Raw genomic sequence first — 15,555 nt, 5'->3', positions numbered from 1 at the left:
GATAGGCTCAGGAGCATCAGGATGGGAGATGTAGACACCAGCCCCGGCCCTACCTGTAGCAGGGTCAACAGAGCCATCAGTGTCGAGGACGACCCTACCTGGGGACCAGTGGGCGATCCTGGAGGGGTGGTATTTGCAGAGAATAACAAGGTTCACGTTGGATTTCGGGAGCAGTCCACCGAGGGCAATCACTTCAGGTTGAAAATCCAGCCAGGGAGAAGGAGACGAACCAACAGTAGGGGTGACAACAATATCAGGCAGGAGGTCGTGTTCCTGAGTGACCCTCGCCACTGTCTTCTAGATGGAGGTCGGCCTCGGACAGCAGGAGTCAAGTTGGCCTGGACATAGTTGCCCCGAAAATCCAGTAGAATGGAAACGAAAGTTTTTAGGTACAACTCCTGGACACGATCCTGTAAGGGGGAAAGACCAAGTTCGGTATATAGAGAAGTAGAGCGTGTCCACTGAGGGGCCCCAAGGATGTTACGAGCAGCTTCCCTCTGGATAACTTTGACGGTTGACAGCAGTCAGACTAATGTTGACGAGGGCAGGGTCGGCGTAGTCGACACAGGAACGGACAAAGGAATTGTACATGGTGAGAAGTACAGGGATGGTGGCATGAAGGGAACCCATTGGTGCCACCAAGGGATCTGACAAGGCCATGGCAGTTGACACACAGTAGAAAAACTGGGAATTTGTTCTGAATTTTCGATTTGCATTCCACTGTGTCGTGAGGACCTGCACAGAAACCGCAGGCGACCATCCCCGTGCACTCCCAGGTGCGGTGTTTCCACAATTGGCAACGACCACAGATTTTCGGGGTTCCGATAAATCGGTCGAGAGGGCAGTTGTGAATAGGTCCTACATTCACCTTCGGGGGGAGGGAGCCCACCCACAAGCCGATGAGTTCGTTGGATGGACGTTTGGAGACCGGGTTGATGCGGCGCTCCATGTCCAGTAGTTGTGGGAGAAGAGGGCGAAGATAGTCGATAGGGATCTCCCAGGGTACTTGGCTAACCATTACCTTGGTACGACGAGTTTCTGGGGTGATGATGGTGAACTTCAGCACCACCTCCCCTTGGGGAGCAGGAAAGCCCATTTGAGTGAGCAGGCGTACCGTTTCGCCCATTTGTGTGGTGACTATTACGGCTGTAGGACCTCGGCGGAGGCCAAGTGTTGAGTCCTGAAGTGGAGAGCAGTGACGGAAGAACCAGGTCGTCCGTGTGCTCAGAGGCAAGTCCCAAGGAAAGGCGAGACAACGAAGGCGTGATGGGACAGGGAGATGAAGGGAATCCCCTATGTCCATAGTTTGGGGAGGGTCGGTCATTGAGCCACATGTAAGCTCACTTGGGGACCCCGACGGCAGAAGGAGGTAACCCTCTACAGCCCTTGACGGGGTGCGAGGGGGAGCCGTAGCCCCTGCTGGAGACCATGACTTCTGAGGTTTCTGTTTCTTAGACGTGTCTTCAAGATGAAAGTCATCAGTATCACTGTCACCTACTGGCGCCATCTCCAACGAATGGGAGCGTTTAACGGTGGGTATAGGGCACGTTGACAACACTGCAGTCAGGTAGATAGTTTGGATTGTTTGAAGTGGAGTGGTAAAGTCGTCACTGCTATATCACACTTCACATTGCGCTGGGCAATACTTGAAAATCTTCGACCAGAAGGACCGGGTGGTAGGACTAGATGTTTTTATCAAACAAAAATGACAAAGTCCAAAACTTAAAAAAAAAATGGATGCCACTGTGCTGATAACTGGGTCTTACTATAGTTCTCTGCACTGACTGGGATTAGTAGACTTGCTGAATTCGTCAGAAATACGACTTTTAAGGAGCAGTCTCTTACACCCTTTGTTGACACCCACGGCACGCATGCGCGGTCGTTTCCCGAGTTATTTTATAATAAATTCCAAGACCACCAAGACCATATAAGTGCTGAATTATATGAAATTCTAAGATATCAAATGCTGAGTTATCAATTACTGAAGAGCACAGCAATAAGTGTAAATATCCTCGAATTTTAACATTTTCAATTTAGCTACTTTTCTATTAGTATGATCAGTTTTTTCAAGTAGGTCATTGTCTGCACAACTCTCTTTTGTGCAGTAACCAGGGACTCGGTTTTTGAAGAGCCAAAGGCCCCTCATAGTGTGTGACAGTGTATCAGGTGATGGTAAACAAGATCATAATAGATTTCTTTCATTGCTATGAGAGTGATTATCGAGTGTGATACATGATACCGCACAGTTTATTGACTTTACTGTGAATGACTTGTATGTGGTTTCTCCAGTTAAGTTTCTTAGCAACAATAAATCCGAGGAATTTATTTTGTTTGCTTTTGAGGACTGTATTACCAAAGTACAGGGGGTCCAAATCTGGAGGTAAGTTTTTCCTTCTGTGAAATATTGTGTTGAGAGTTTTTTACCATCATCTGCAAATACTCATAAGTTGTATTTTATGAGTGTGCTGGCGTGGACTATATCATTTATGTACAACAAGAACAGTACAGGACCATGAATGGAGCCTTGAGGGACGCCATACGAAATTGGTGAGCTGTCAGATTAATGATTTTTATAGCAGACATACTGCTTCCTGTTAAGACAGATATGAAGTAAACCAATTGTAGGATAAGCCCCTAATGCCATAATGCTGAAGCTTTGACAGGAGGATGGTATGGTCGACAGTATCAAAGGCTTCAGAGAGGTCTGGGAATTTTCCGACTGAACTGACTGTCATCAAAGGAGATTAAGATGTCATTAGTAAAGATTAGTAAAGTACTCTCAGTTGACCTTCTAGCTCTAAATCCAAACTGAGAGACTGTAAAGATGATATTGACATTGCAGAAGGAATTTAGTCTACTACATGCTAGCTTCTCCAGTATCTTACTCAAGGCTGGGAAGACTGATACGGGGCAATTATTCTTGAAGAGGCCTTTGTCCCCAGATTTTTTATATGCTGGGTGAACTTTAGCAATTTTCAGTTTATCCAAAAAGACACCACAAATGAAGAAAGAGTAACAAATGTGTAGGAGAACAGGTAGTAATAAGTGGGCTACTTTCCTAATGATGTTCATTGGTATATTGTCTTCACCTGCTGCTGCATCTTTGGACATTTTTATGATGGTCAATAATTCATCTGCTGTGACAGGATAAGAACTGTCTGTTTTGCAGGTAGGCTCTAAATTCCTCATGGTGATCAGGGATACTCTCTGCAAGATTTTTGCCAACAGTGATAAAATAATCATTGAATTGGTAGGTAATGAGCCGTAGGTTGAGTGTTCCTGTTCAGAATAGAATTGATGATATTCCAGGTTTTCTGACTGTTGCCTGATGCCGACTGTAGCTGTCCTGTATTAGCATGTGTACCAATATTTCCTCTACTTCACCATACCAATATGATGACAATATCTTAAGTGCTTTGCAGCGTTAGCAAAAGTCTTGTCCTTAAATTCCTGGATGTTTTGACTTCTTCACCCTCTTAACTACTGTACTGGGTATATGCAGTATATCCTAAAAGTTACTAAGCTTTCCTACTCTCCTTAAATACATTCCATCAATCCTAGCTTCACATAACCCACCTACACTTGATGAGTCTGTAATACATCATCCTTAAAGTTAAAACATGATTAATTTTGACACAGTAAACATTCAACATTCAAGGGGATTAGATTCCTCAAAAGCACCGTAAATGTCAAATCCGCGAATGTTAAACTTAAGACCTTCTGGGAAAAATGAGGTTGGGATCTAAATCCTCAAAAAGGGTATTGTACTGTACTGTACTCACCAATGAAAATGATGATGATGAGATGGTGATATTGAAAGGGATTTAATTAGGTGGATGTGGAGTCATCCTCCATCTTTTCAATGTCAGTGTCACAGGTTTGAAAAGTTACTTTGGCACTTTTGGGGGCCAGGGCCGGATTCAGGAGTGGGCAAAGTGGGCAGCTGCCCAGGGGCCTCCACAATCTGAGGGCCTCCACATATTACAATATTTTATTTATTTGTTTATTCATTTGGATTATTTTTATGTTCATTCTTTAAAATTCATGTTTATATATTCCATCACGTAAAACTATGTTCAGTAAGAAGCGTGATAGAAATTAGGCGAGCTACTCCTTGAAATTCATGAATACCTGGTTTTCCTATGAACCGTATATTTTGAATGAATACTATTGTTTGTGTTGCTAATAATATGTTTAGAATTCCACAAACATATATTGATTAAAAATGAACTACATGGAATAACGAAATTGAGATTAAAAAAAAAATAAATAAAATCTTTTTTCATTATTGTATAATATGGACACGAAGTAGTACCTTAAGCTGTGTATTCTTATATTACTCTATTAATTATGTATAGTAAAGTATTACAGAACATGTATTAATCCTATGTAATATTTCCATTTATTATGCACCATGTTATGTATGTGAATTATCATATTTACATATTATGTATTCAGCTTGTGAATGCTGGCATCTGTACATGCCAGCGCGGAGTGATACAGAGAGTTGAGATCGCTAGTCCTTATGGTGTGGAAGCCCACTGTCTATTTGTTTCCTCTGTATATCTCCCGTACGAGAATAAGAACCTATTTTCAGGATAACAAGTGTTTGCGTATACCCTCCGTAGTGTAGAACATTTTGGGGGTATCAAAGACAAACATAGATGGCGCCGTGAGATTTCTCAGTGAGATTCAGAGTGAATTTAGCCTTCCCTCCGGACTGTGTTAATGGCGTCTCGTCTTCAGCTTCACCAAGGATTTACAGCAAGACTACAAGCCTCAGGACTTACAGTGTTGTGAAGTGCTATGCTGTGTACAGTGCTGTGCTGTGAAGTGAAGTGTTCTGTGAAGTGCTGTGTTGTGTATTTTAATCAGAATTGTCTGTGCAAACTGCAGTCAGATGACTGAGGGAGCTGCCCAGCAGTCCATCCCTTCCCGCCTACGGTCATTGGGTGACTGAGCAGCGAGCAGTGAGGCGACTTCGGTTCCGTTGCGACTTGCACCCAGCTGCCTCTACGTCTGGCAGCGCGCCAAGCTTCACGGCAACGAGCCATACACACACACGCACTCACAGGCCCACTTTATATTAAATTCTTGCGTATTACTTCTGTAATTCTGTGCATAGATTACGAGGGGTTGACCCGGTCTCTTGCACAGATAAAGTACAGAAGCTGTCAGCATGTCTCACAGAGATCAAAATGATACCCTGGACGATGGGGTTACGAGTTTAAGCTTGGGAGACCTCTCCCCACCCACACTCAGGCCCCACGCTCCCCACAGTGACAACGCCCAATCACCCACAGAATCTCCTCGTTAGTCGCGAGCAAGCTCTCCTGCGGTGCCTGCGTCCAAGGATCTCCTTCAACTGATTAAGTGGATGGAAACTTCTCGACGCCAGGACTATGTTGCAAGGAGAGAAGAGGAAGAAATTCGGTACAGAGAGTCTGAAAGACGACGCCACGAAGATGAACAAAGACGCAGAGAACTAGAAAATATACGTAGAAGTGAGGATGACCTGAGAAGAAGAGAGGATCAAGCCAGATTTGAAGCCTTGATTTTCCTGTTAGCCTCCCCACAACGATCTACTCTACAAGATTCTTCTGCTACTACTAATGCTGATACGACTAGAGGTACTGGTACCTCATTTCCCAGTCGGTTCAACAATTCCTCAAAAGGCTGCAGCACAAACGCCTCCCTCTCTGAAGTCTGACGCTTCTTATCAGATATTTCGGGAATGGCGTCGACGTTGGCAAGACTATGCAACAATGGTTGACCTATCAAGTTTACCACAGCCTAAACAGATGATACAGCTTCGTATGTGCTTGTCCTTAGAGACACACCGTACTCTCGAGCACACACTTCAAGTGCCTCCTACGACAACCCTGACTCTAGAGGCCGTGCTTGACAAGTTACAGGAACATGTTAAGGAACAGCGCAACGAAGCACTTAGAAGAAGAGAACTCCTCCAATGTAAGCAGCTTGATGGAGAATCTTTTGATGCATTTTTTGTAAGACTCAAAAGATGTTCAGAGGAAGTTGATGTTTGTCCTGGAAATTCTCAAGTTTGTGAGGAGACACAACTCAAGACAATCATTTTAACGGGTATTGGAGATGAAGAGCTAGTTCAGCGTCTCATTTCACTTGACCCCACCTCCCCCCTTCAAGATGTTGTTACAAAATGTCGAGCATACGAGGCCGCCAGGTGTGAGACTTCAGCTTTACGCTCCCAACCTGACCAGGTGAGGGCGGTGTCTTCCTACAGAAAGGGTAAGAAGCAGCAAGGTAACCCCACCCCTCACCCTCCAGCTACACCTTCAGCAGCAGCTTTGTGTAACAGCTGCGCGAGACAGCATGATGCCTCCCAGTGCCCAGCTGCTCAAAGCGTGTGAAGAAGTTGCGACCGCCAGGGTCACTGGGCTTACACAGTCAAGTGCCCTGCTAGCAAAGTTCAGTGCAGACTTTGTGGTCGTGTGGGCCATTATGACAAATGTTGTCGTAAGAAGACACAGAAAGGACACCACCAAGGATCCAAGAAGTCATCCTCAGGTAGTGTTGGCGCGCCCCCTCCTTCTGGCAAGCATCAAGACGCTGTGTCCAGTCGTTCCTGCCGTCGTGTACATTGTTCCACAGACACGACGCCCCAGCACATCAGTGTTGTCATTTCTCACGGTAACTTGTCATCCAGTCTTCACATGTTACCTGACACCGGTGCTGACGTCTCAGTAATTGGTCCACAACACTTAGCAAGTTTGGGAATACCCCGGAGCAACCTACATCCCCCTCCTCAGACAACGAAACTGACAGCTGATGGTTCCAAGATGGCTCCAGCTTTGGGATCTTTCTGGGCTATTCTTACCTTTGGTAAGCAGTCTTGCTCAGCCCGGATTGATGTTCATGATGGGATCCCGACTCCGCTTTTATCATATGGCCATTGACAAGAGTTGGCCATTATTTCCAAGGAATTCCCCAAACCTATTTTAAAGGTCACCCATGTCAACAGGTTGAAGGAACTCCCTATCTCTACTAACACGTCCCCTTCTGATGCAAGATCTTACCTTCTCAAGGAGTTTGCTGACGTGTTGGTTACGAAGAAATCTTTAGGATCCACGCCACTCAAGCCGATGGTGGGTCCACCTATGAAGATTCATCTTAAGGATGGTGCCACACCTTTTGCCATCCACACCCCTCATTTGATTCCTCACGCCTACAAGGAGCTAGTTAGACAAGAGCTTGACTCCATGGCTGCTCAGGGAATCGTCAAGCCGGCCGGAGACGAACCTTCACCTTGGTGCCACCCTCTCCTCTCCGTCGCCAAACCTCGTGGTGGAGTACGGATCACCACCGATCTATCAAAACTTTACCAGCAAGTTTCCCGTCCAGCCCACCCTTCACCCACACCCTTCGCAGCTGTTCGAAATGTGGACCCGAAAGCGAAGTTTTTTACAACGATGGACGCCTTATGTGGTTATTGACAGATCAAGTTGGCCGAAGAAGACCAGCATTTGACTACATTCATCACACCAAATGGAAGATATCAGTATTGCAGAGGCCCCATGGGATTTGCCGCTACGGGCGATGCATTCTGTCAACGTGGTGACGCGGCCCTTCAAGGAGTCACGAATTGTGTCAAGGTGGTTGATGATATTTTACTCCATGACGAAGACTACTGTGCCCACCTCTCCAGTATATATGAAGTTCTCACCAGATGTCGAAAGTACGGGATTACTCTCAACGCTGACAAGTTTGTAGTCGCCGCACCATCAGTGAACTTCTGTGGGTACACTCTCTCAGCATCAGGTATCGCAGCTGACCCGGAGAAATGAAGTGGAATCGGGGATTTTCCAACCCCTGCCAACCTGACAGACCTCCGTTCTTTTTTGGGTCTGGTCAATCAGCTGGCTGAATTCTCACCTGACATCTCCGCCCCAGCCCAGCCGTTATGCCCCCTGCTGAGCCCCAGGAGGACATTCCTGTGGACCCCAGATTATCAAGAGGCCTTCCAGCGAGTCAAGCAGCCCTACCCACCGTCCTCCAGACTGACGCCTCCAGACTCTACGGCGTTGGTTACACCCTTCTGCAGGACTATGGCAGTGGACAACTCCGCTTAATTCAGTGTGGATCCCGGTTCCTGACGGACGCTGAGACCCGATATGCCACGATTGAGCTGGAGATGTTGGCTGTTGTCTGGGCGATGGCGAAGTGCCGCTTCTACCTGATAGGACTTCAGCACTTCACCCTCTTCACGGATCATCGCCCTCTTGTACCTATTATCAATCACTACTCTTTGGATGCAGTAGAGAATCCTCGCCTTCAACGTTTGAAAGAGAAGCTCTCGCCTTATCTCTTCACGGCTGTGTGGCGTGCGGGTAAGCTGCTGTGCATCCCGGATGCCCTGTCCCGCGCCCCTGTCAGTCGCCCCACCCCAGAGGACGAGATGTTGTGTTCTACAGCTGCTGCATCCCTCAAGTCAGTAGTCTCATTGAAGGCCGTCTTCACATCAGAAGAGTCTACAGCACCGGATGCAGACAAGACCCTTGAAGATCTCCGCACCGCAGCCCGGGCCGACCCTTCCTATATCCGGCTCGTCGACTGTGTGTCCCAGGGATTTCCATCTAACCGATACGACCTTCATGAATCGCTACTCCCGTACTGGAAGATACGCGAGGACCTCTATTGTGACGGAGACCTCGTCTTGTATGGTCCACGAGTAGTCATTCCTGCTGCCCTACGCCGCCGTACCTTGACCCGCCTTCACGACAGCCATCGAGGAGTGGAGGCCACCAAGCGACGGGCGAAGCAGACTGTATTTTGGCCCGGAATCGACGCGGACATTGCAAGTACCGTCCGTGCCTGTGAGCCGTGCCAGATTCTGCAACCCAGCCAGCAACAGGAACCTTTAATGTGCGACGATAACCCTTCAAGACCCTTCGAGTCTGTGTCGGCCGACTTCTTTGCAGTGGCAGGGAAGTCCTTCCTCGTCATTGCCGACCGATTGTCTGGATGGCCTGTTGTCGTCCCCTGTGGTAGTGATACAACGGCTACTGCTACCATCCGGAATTTCAGACATTACTTCAGAGAAGTTGGTGTTCCCCTCCGCCTCAGGACTGATGGAGGACCCCAGTTCACCAGCCACGAGTTCCGGGACTTCATGGAGCGTTGGGGAGTCCGTCATGTCGTGACCTCGCCCCACTACCCCCAGGCGAATGGACACGCTGAAGCCGCAGTCAAGACTGTTAAACACCTGATCCTTAAGGTGTCACCCCCAGGAAATATCGACTGCGAGGACTTCGATCGAGGCTTGTTAGAGTTACGCAACACCCCGAACTTCACCGGACGCTCCCCAGCCCAGGTTCTATATGGACATCATCTCAGTTCTTGTGTTCCTGCCCACCCGAAGTCTTTTTCTCAAGAATGGCAAGCCAAGACTGAAGAATGTGACCGCTGTGCAGCAGAACGAGCCGCAGATATCGCTGCTCGGTACGACTGTCATGCCTGCCCCCTTCCCAGGTTGAGTATCGGCCAGCAGGTCAGGATTCAAGATCCGGTATCTCACCGCTGGGACAAGGTTGGGGTTGTCATGGGTATTGGCCGGTCCAGGGACTACCAAGTGCGTCTTCCTAGTGGTAGAGTATGGTGGAGGAACCGTCGTTTCCTCCGACCTGTGGAGCTGCCTAGTGTTGACCCTTCCCCAGTAGAGTCCCCTAATGTTGATGTCTTTACAGTAAATCCATCCCCACCTTGTGTTTCTGCCCCGGTACTCCGCAGGTCCGAGCGACTCAGAAACAAAAGGTTCACTCAAGATGAAACTATGAGCGTATAGGGGGGAGGGAGGTGTATAATATGGACACGAAGTAGTACCTTAAGCTGTGTATTCTTATATTACTCTATTAATTATGTATAGTAAAGTATTACAGAACATGTATTAATCCTATGTAATATTTCCATTTATTATGCACCATGTTATGTATGTGAATTATCATATTTACATATTATGTATTCAGCTTGTGAATGCTGGCATCTGTACATGCCAGCCCGGAGTGATACAGAGAGTTGAGATCGCTAGTCCTTATGGTGTGGAAGCCCACTGTCTATTTGTTTCCTCTGTATATCTCCCGTACGAGAATAAGAACCTATTTTCAAGATAACAAGTGTTTGTGTATACCCTCCGTAGTGTAGAAGATTTTGGGGGGTATCAAAGACAAACATAGAATTATCACTTCCATTACGAATGCCATCAGGGCGCTGTGTTCTAATTTCCTCAATATAACTGCATATGGCTTCAAAATTCTCCAAAGAAGTGTTCAAATTTCAAAATTTTCCCGGGGGCTTACAGCGCCCCCCCGGAACTCCCAGATGTTTAGGCTCGCTTCACTCGCCACCCCACCCTCTTGGGTAGTTATAATGAGGGGGGCCTCCACAAAGAAGCTGCCCATGGGCCTCCACAGGTCTAAATCTGGCACTGTTGGGGGCACTTGCAGAGACAGTTGAATGAATATTTGCCTAATTTTTCGTGATTGCGCTCACAGTTGACTTGCTCACATTATATATCGGTGTCTTACAGCTGCTGCACTATCATCCCTAGCAAGACGATCAGGCAACTCTACTTTTTGACTTAAAGTCATCAATTTCTTCTGCCTCTTTGCACTTGATCCACTCATTGTACATTTAGGAGGCATCATTTAGAACAAAGAGCAATAACAACTGACCGAATAGCTGAGCTGCAGGTGTTACTGTGATGGAGGCTGAAGACAGAGAGCGTGCTGTGAAATGCAGCATTCCGCGTGGTATGGTTATGTACAGTAACCACATAATACAGTACAAGTGTTCTGCGGAACTACAGGAAAACATTACCACAATGGTTGTACCCGTGAATAATCAAATCCATGACAGTTAAACCTATGAATGTTGGGGGTTTTGTGTAAGAGAAAGAGTATGCCAAAAGCCTCACAATAATAAAAATTACAATAAGCTGTGACACTCACCCAGTAGTCATTGTTGTAGTGAGCTTCAGCCTGGGCCAGTTCATTGTCATGGTGAGGGAACTTGAGGTCAACACCACCTAGGAAATATACGCATACAGTACCTAACCACAAGTTATGACTTACATATATAAATTAGAACAAAAAATAGACAGAAATAAGGAGAATGAATGGATTTTTTTTTTCATTTCTAGAGAATGGATGGGTTACTGGTTAAACAGGAAGTACCAAGAGAAGATTGACAACAGCAAAATATTTATAGGAATGAATTAAAGACCGCTAGTCAATCCTTGCTGAGCAGAATAAAACTAAAAATACAATTAACACACACATACAAAATAAATATTTTGAGCATTTTATCAAATGAAAAAATAATATATATATATATATCCTCACCAGTGTGAATATCAAGAGACTCTCCCAAAACGTCTGAGGCCATGGCAGAACATTCAATATGCCATCCAGGGCGACCAGGACCCCAGGGAGAGGGCCAAGCTGGTTCTCCAGGTTTAGAAGCCTTCCATAATGCAAAATCATTCGGACTTCTCTTTTCTTGTGCAGTATTTAAAGAAAGAGCTCCTTCTCCTTCTTCTAGGGCCTCCTGATTGCCATAAGCCTCTGGTACCAACTATTAACACCAAATCAGATCATTAGTCTAACATATAATGTTTTGCATGCTCTTTTTATATCAGGTTATATTTAAACTATCTCTTTTTTTTTAATTGTGCAAGTCCTCTCTACTATATAACAGGGTAGCCTGAAATAAGAACAAACAGGAGATTCTCTCTTCATTTACTGTCATCAAGCACTCTTATTTTTCTAACATTCCCAAAAACCATTCGATGCCTTGCTCTCCCATGCATCGCGCACACCAAGCACTACTTCCTGCATGTCATTGACCCTCACTTCTAGTACATTCATCACACTATCTGTCCACTTCCTCCTTGGTCTTGTCCACCTATTGACTTATAAAACCATTATACCTATCTTTCCCTTCCCATTTTGTCAGGTACTACCGCCTGGGAAGATATTGGAAGCATAATGCATTATCTAATGGTAGACCCTACTGCCATATGGCATCACAAAATTGTTACAAAGTCCCAGGTTGCTGATCTGAATTTCTGCCTCATTCACACACAATTGCAAGGTTTCAATTGTTTTTCTTACTTTGACAACACAACATACATAATCGTTTCTCACTATTAATCTTTTTAAAAAATTTGTATTTACTTATGGTCCATTATCATTATTACTATACAAGGTATTGTATTTTTAATTAATATTTTTCTATTTTTTTTTATTAATAATCATCATTACTGTATTATTATTATTATTATTATTATTATTATTATTATTATTATTATTATAATTTTGCCCCCAGGCCCTGATGTGGGTCATTGACCTGTGCCCTAGTGGGCTAATCCTGTGTTAAAAAAAAAATCAATCAATCAATCAATCACCTTAGCAATCCTGATCAGCTCTCCACCTGAGAATTATTTCATTTTCATGTCTCTTATTTTTGCATTTTATTCTCTGCATCCTACTCGACCCACTTACTGCTCTCAAACAAGTCACTTCTGTTACTTCTAATATGCTTCTTCCTCTTGTATCCAGTCTATGCCCCTAATTTACAATACATATACAGTATAGTAACTCCAACTCAAATTAGCCTCTACAGCCCCATTTTTGCTTTGACTGATTCTTTCTCCATACATTCCTCATTGCATGTATTAATTTCTCTCTGTCTACCACTTACCATCTTGGATTTCATGTTAACAAGCCTCAGTTCAGCCGAGTTCCATGAAAAACCCTTATAGAGGAGGAATGGTTCAAAGTTTCCTTGTCATAGTTTGAATACAGTATGGAATTTCCAGGATCAATCCTTGATATACATCCTTCCATCGATCCCATGGGACTTGTATATACCAAACAAGTTAATAAATATGTGATGTGAAAGACAGTGAAAATATACAGCAAAATAGTAAATTCTTGAGTGTACTTTGTTTCAATAGGGAGAGAGAAGCTTGTGTTTGAGTACATTGGGAAAAGCAAAACTGATGCCAAGTGAAATTAAGTACTGTATATGTCAAGGATGTAAGATCATGTGGGGAGAGAAAACTATGTCAATGGAGGTGCAGCAGAATTGTTTAGCCTTATTATTTGGGTGTGAAGCATGGATTCTGGATGCAGGAAAAAGAAGCAAATAAGAAGTGATTCAAACTAAGTGTCTGAGAAAATTATGTGAAAGAGAACAAAGTGTCAGGATAGGGGAAGATCAGTCTGTTTTGGGGGTACAGAATGTTATGAGAAAAGAAAGGGAAATAATGGTAAAAAAGATTGGGCTGCATACATAAAAAGTGGATAGCAGGAGGGAGAAGGAAAGATCAAAACAAGAAATAGATGAATTTAATGCAAGAACCCCAAAAGTGAGAGAAAAGGACATCCAGGAAGCAGCAGTGTGCATGAATAAATTTAAGGCCATGGTATCATGTGGTCTTTGCGGACAGACATGCTGCTGATAAATTATAACTTGTGTGGTAGGACAGCATTAATGATGATATGAGGCCTTGTAGTGTAAGTAGTGTCCTATAACATGGAGTTGATTGATATTGATATATTGATATTGAAACAGTCTATTTAGTCCGGAAAATACATTATTGACATGGGTAAGTCAATTGAGTGACTGACTGAAGGAAATATGTGTGTGTGTGTGTGTGTGTTGTTTCCTCTCATTTTCAGGTACCTTGCATTAATTAGGAAGCACATTATTGGAATGTAATCACCATAAAAATATGCAACTTGCAGTACCTTTACTGTTAAGAGAAAGTCAAGAAAGTTAAATGGCTAATTCAGTTCATAATGAAAATGAAAACTTACTTTTGCATAATAATGGTTGGGTTCAGCATCAAACTTGCCCACGTCAAAGTACACAGATCCATTAGATTCATAAGCATAACCATTGGCTATTATCTTTTCGACATATTCAACAATTTGGGGTACATATTCTGAGACTCTGGTGATAACATCTGCAGGAAGTACCTAGAAAATATAAATAAATTCTTAATATTTGCCAAGGAGCACTAGTTTTACATAAAAAAAAGCTACTGAAATGAATGAGCTGAAAACAGTACAGTATATCCAGGGGTAGAAATTCACATACGCCCGGTCGCCCAGGGCGACCAAAATATCATAAGGGCGACAAGATTGTACTATTTTGCTGGTCTGGGATCGCCCTTTGGGCGAGTGGGCCGATGACACAGGCCGGTTCAGAGATTGTATGACGTCACACACAGATACCACCGCTATTCATGTCGGTGTACGGAAACCGTGCATTGCAATGAATAAAAGCAGTCTAATTATGCAGATGTACAATTATTATTGAGGAATTCTTTCTATGCATAATATATAAAAGCAATGACAGCAAAATTTAATACCTGAAGAAAGTATAATAGGCAAGAATGAAAACATTTGACAAGTGATGAAAACTGCCTTTCCATCAACATTCATGCCATTTATTATCAAAAAACAATTTCAAGTACATATTCAGATTATCACCGATACAAACAAGATATCGAAAAATAATAACGCGTACGAAATTTGACAACCAATTCACACACATTCAAAACAAACTCGCTTACAAAGATGCAGTAAAGAAAGTTCCACTTGCCAAAAGGGTTGACTTACTGCTGCTAGGCATATACTGTACCTGTTCTATGAAAAGAGTTCTCTCAACAGGAGCATGTTGAAGCGTGCTCATGACATATGTCAGGTACCATTTCTGGTTCCAACACGTGTGGGTGGTAGAAGGTGGCTCCTGCATATGCTGCAAGCATTGGAGTATCTACTGAAGAGTTACAAGGCTATTGTACTCCACATGCAGTAGATACAGAACCCTGATGATCCCACGTACCACAAGGATTCATCCAGAAAAGCTAAGAACTACCTGCTCCTTCTAACCAGTGCTGACATAGTCCAGTACCTTCACCTCCTACTGGATGTGGTGCAGTGCCCTGGGGGCCTCTCAGAGCTGTTCCAGCATGGTCAAACCAATATTTCTGCTATCGTGAATGAAATTCAGACTGCAGTTGATGAACTTAACAAATATTTGACTTGGCCAGGACCCAGCCTGAGAAGGATTATGGAAGGTGACACGACCATGTTCCAAGGAGAGAAGCCGAGTGGTAGAAGCAACACTTTCAAGACTGCAAGGCGTGATATGCTGACATCACTGATTTCAAGTCGAAACAAAAGATTTATTGACATGGCCAGTACGATTCTCCAGAACGCATGGATTCTGAATTTCAAATTGTGGCCTGCAGAGTACAGTGGGAATGAAGATTTCGGGGATAGCGCTGTGCAAGCATTGGCCCAGGCTCTTGAGAAAACACTGATGGAGGCAGAGGTGAATCCTACTTTGGTAGAGGATGAATGGACTGTGCTCAAAAGTTACATTTACAAGAGTTAGACATCACTTGTTTCAAGACTGTCTTGGCAACAAATCAACCAATCATACGGAGAAAGGTGTGCCTCATTTCTCCATCTGGTTGACCTACTGCTTTCCATTCCAGCTAGTTTG

The 15,555-nt window shown here is 44.3% G+C and overlaps 1 protein-coding gene across 5 annotated transcripts in view; it reads right to left on the bottom strand.

Annotated features, from left to right (window-relative positions):
• Positions 1-15,555, bottom strand: part of LOC121862370 (cysteine--tRNA ligase, cytoplasmic-like) — a 55,521-nt gene that overhangs the window by 19,711 nt on the left and 20,255 nt on the right. For all 5 annotated transcript variants that reach the window (XM_042360620.1, XM_042360621.1, XM_042360624.1 and 2 more), the window contains exons 6-8: positions 13,857-14,018; positions 11,376-11,607; positions 10,983-11,059 (exon numbers count right to left, since the gene is read on the bottom strand). In XM_042360620.1, coding sequence (XP_042216554.1) covers positions 10,983-11,059; positions 11,376-11,607; positions 13,857-14,018 — 471 coding nt within the window. The remainder of the gene's footprint in view (positions 1-10,982; positions 11,060-11,375; positions 11,608-13,856; positions 14,019-15,555) is intronic.

Source organism: Homarus americanus, unplaced genomic scaffold (genome assembly GCF_018991925.1).
Source record: "Homarus americanus isolate GMGI-L3 unplaced genomic scaffold, GMGI_Hamer_2.0 scaffold31037, whole genome shotgun sequence".
Classification (NCBI taxonomy): domain Eukaryota; kingdom Metazoa; phylum Arthropoda; class Malacostraca; order Decapoda; family Nephropidae; genus Homarus; species Homarus americanus.
Note: the sequence above shows the minus strand (reverse complement) of the source record. Positions and strands in the feature narration are given on the sequence as shown.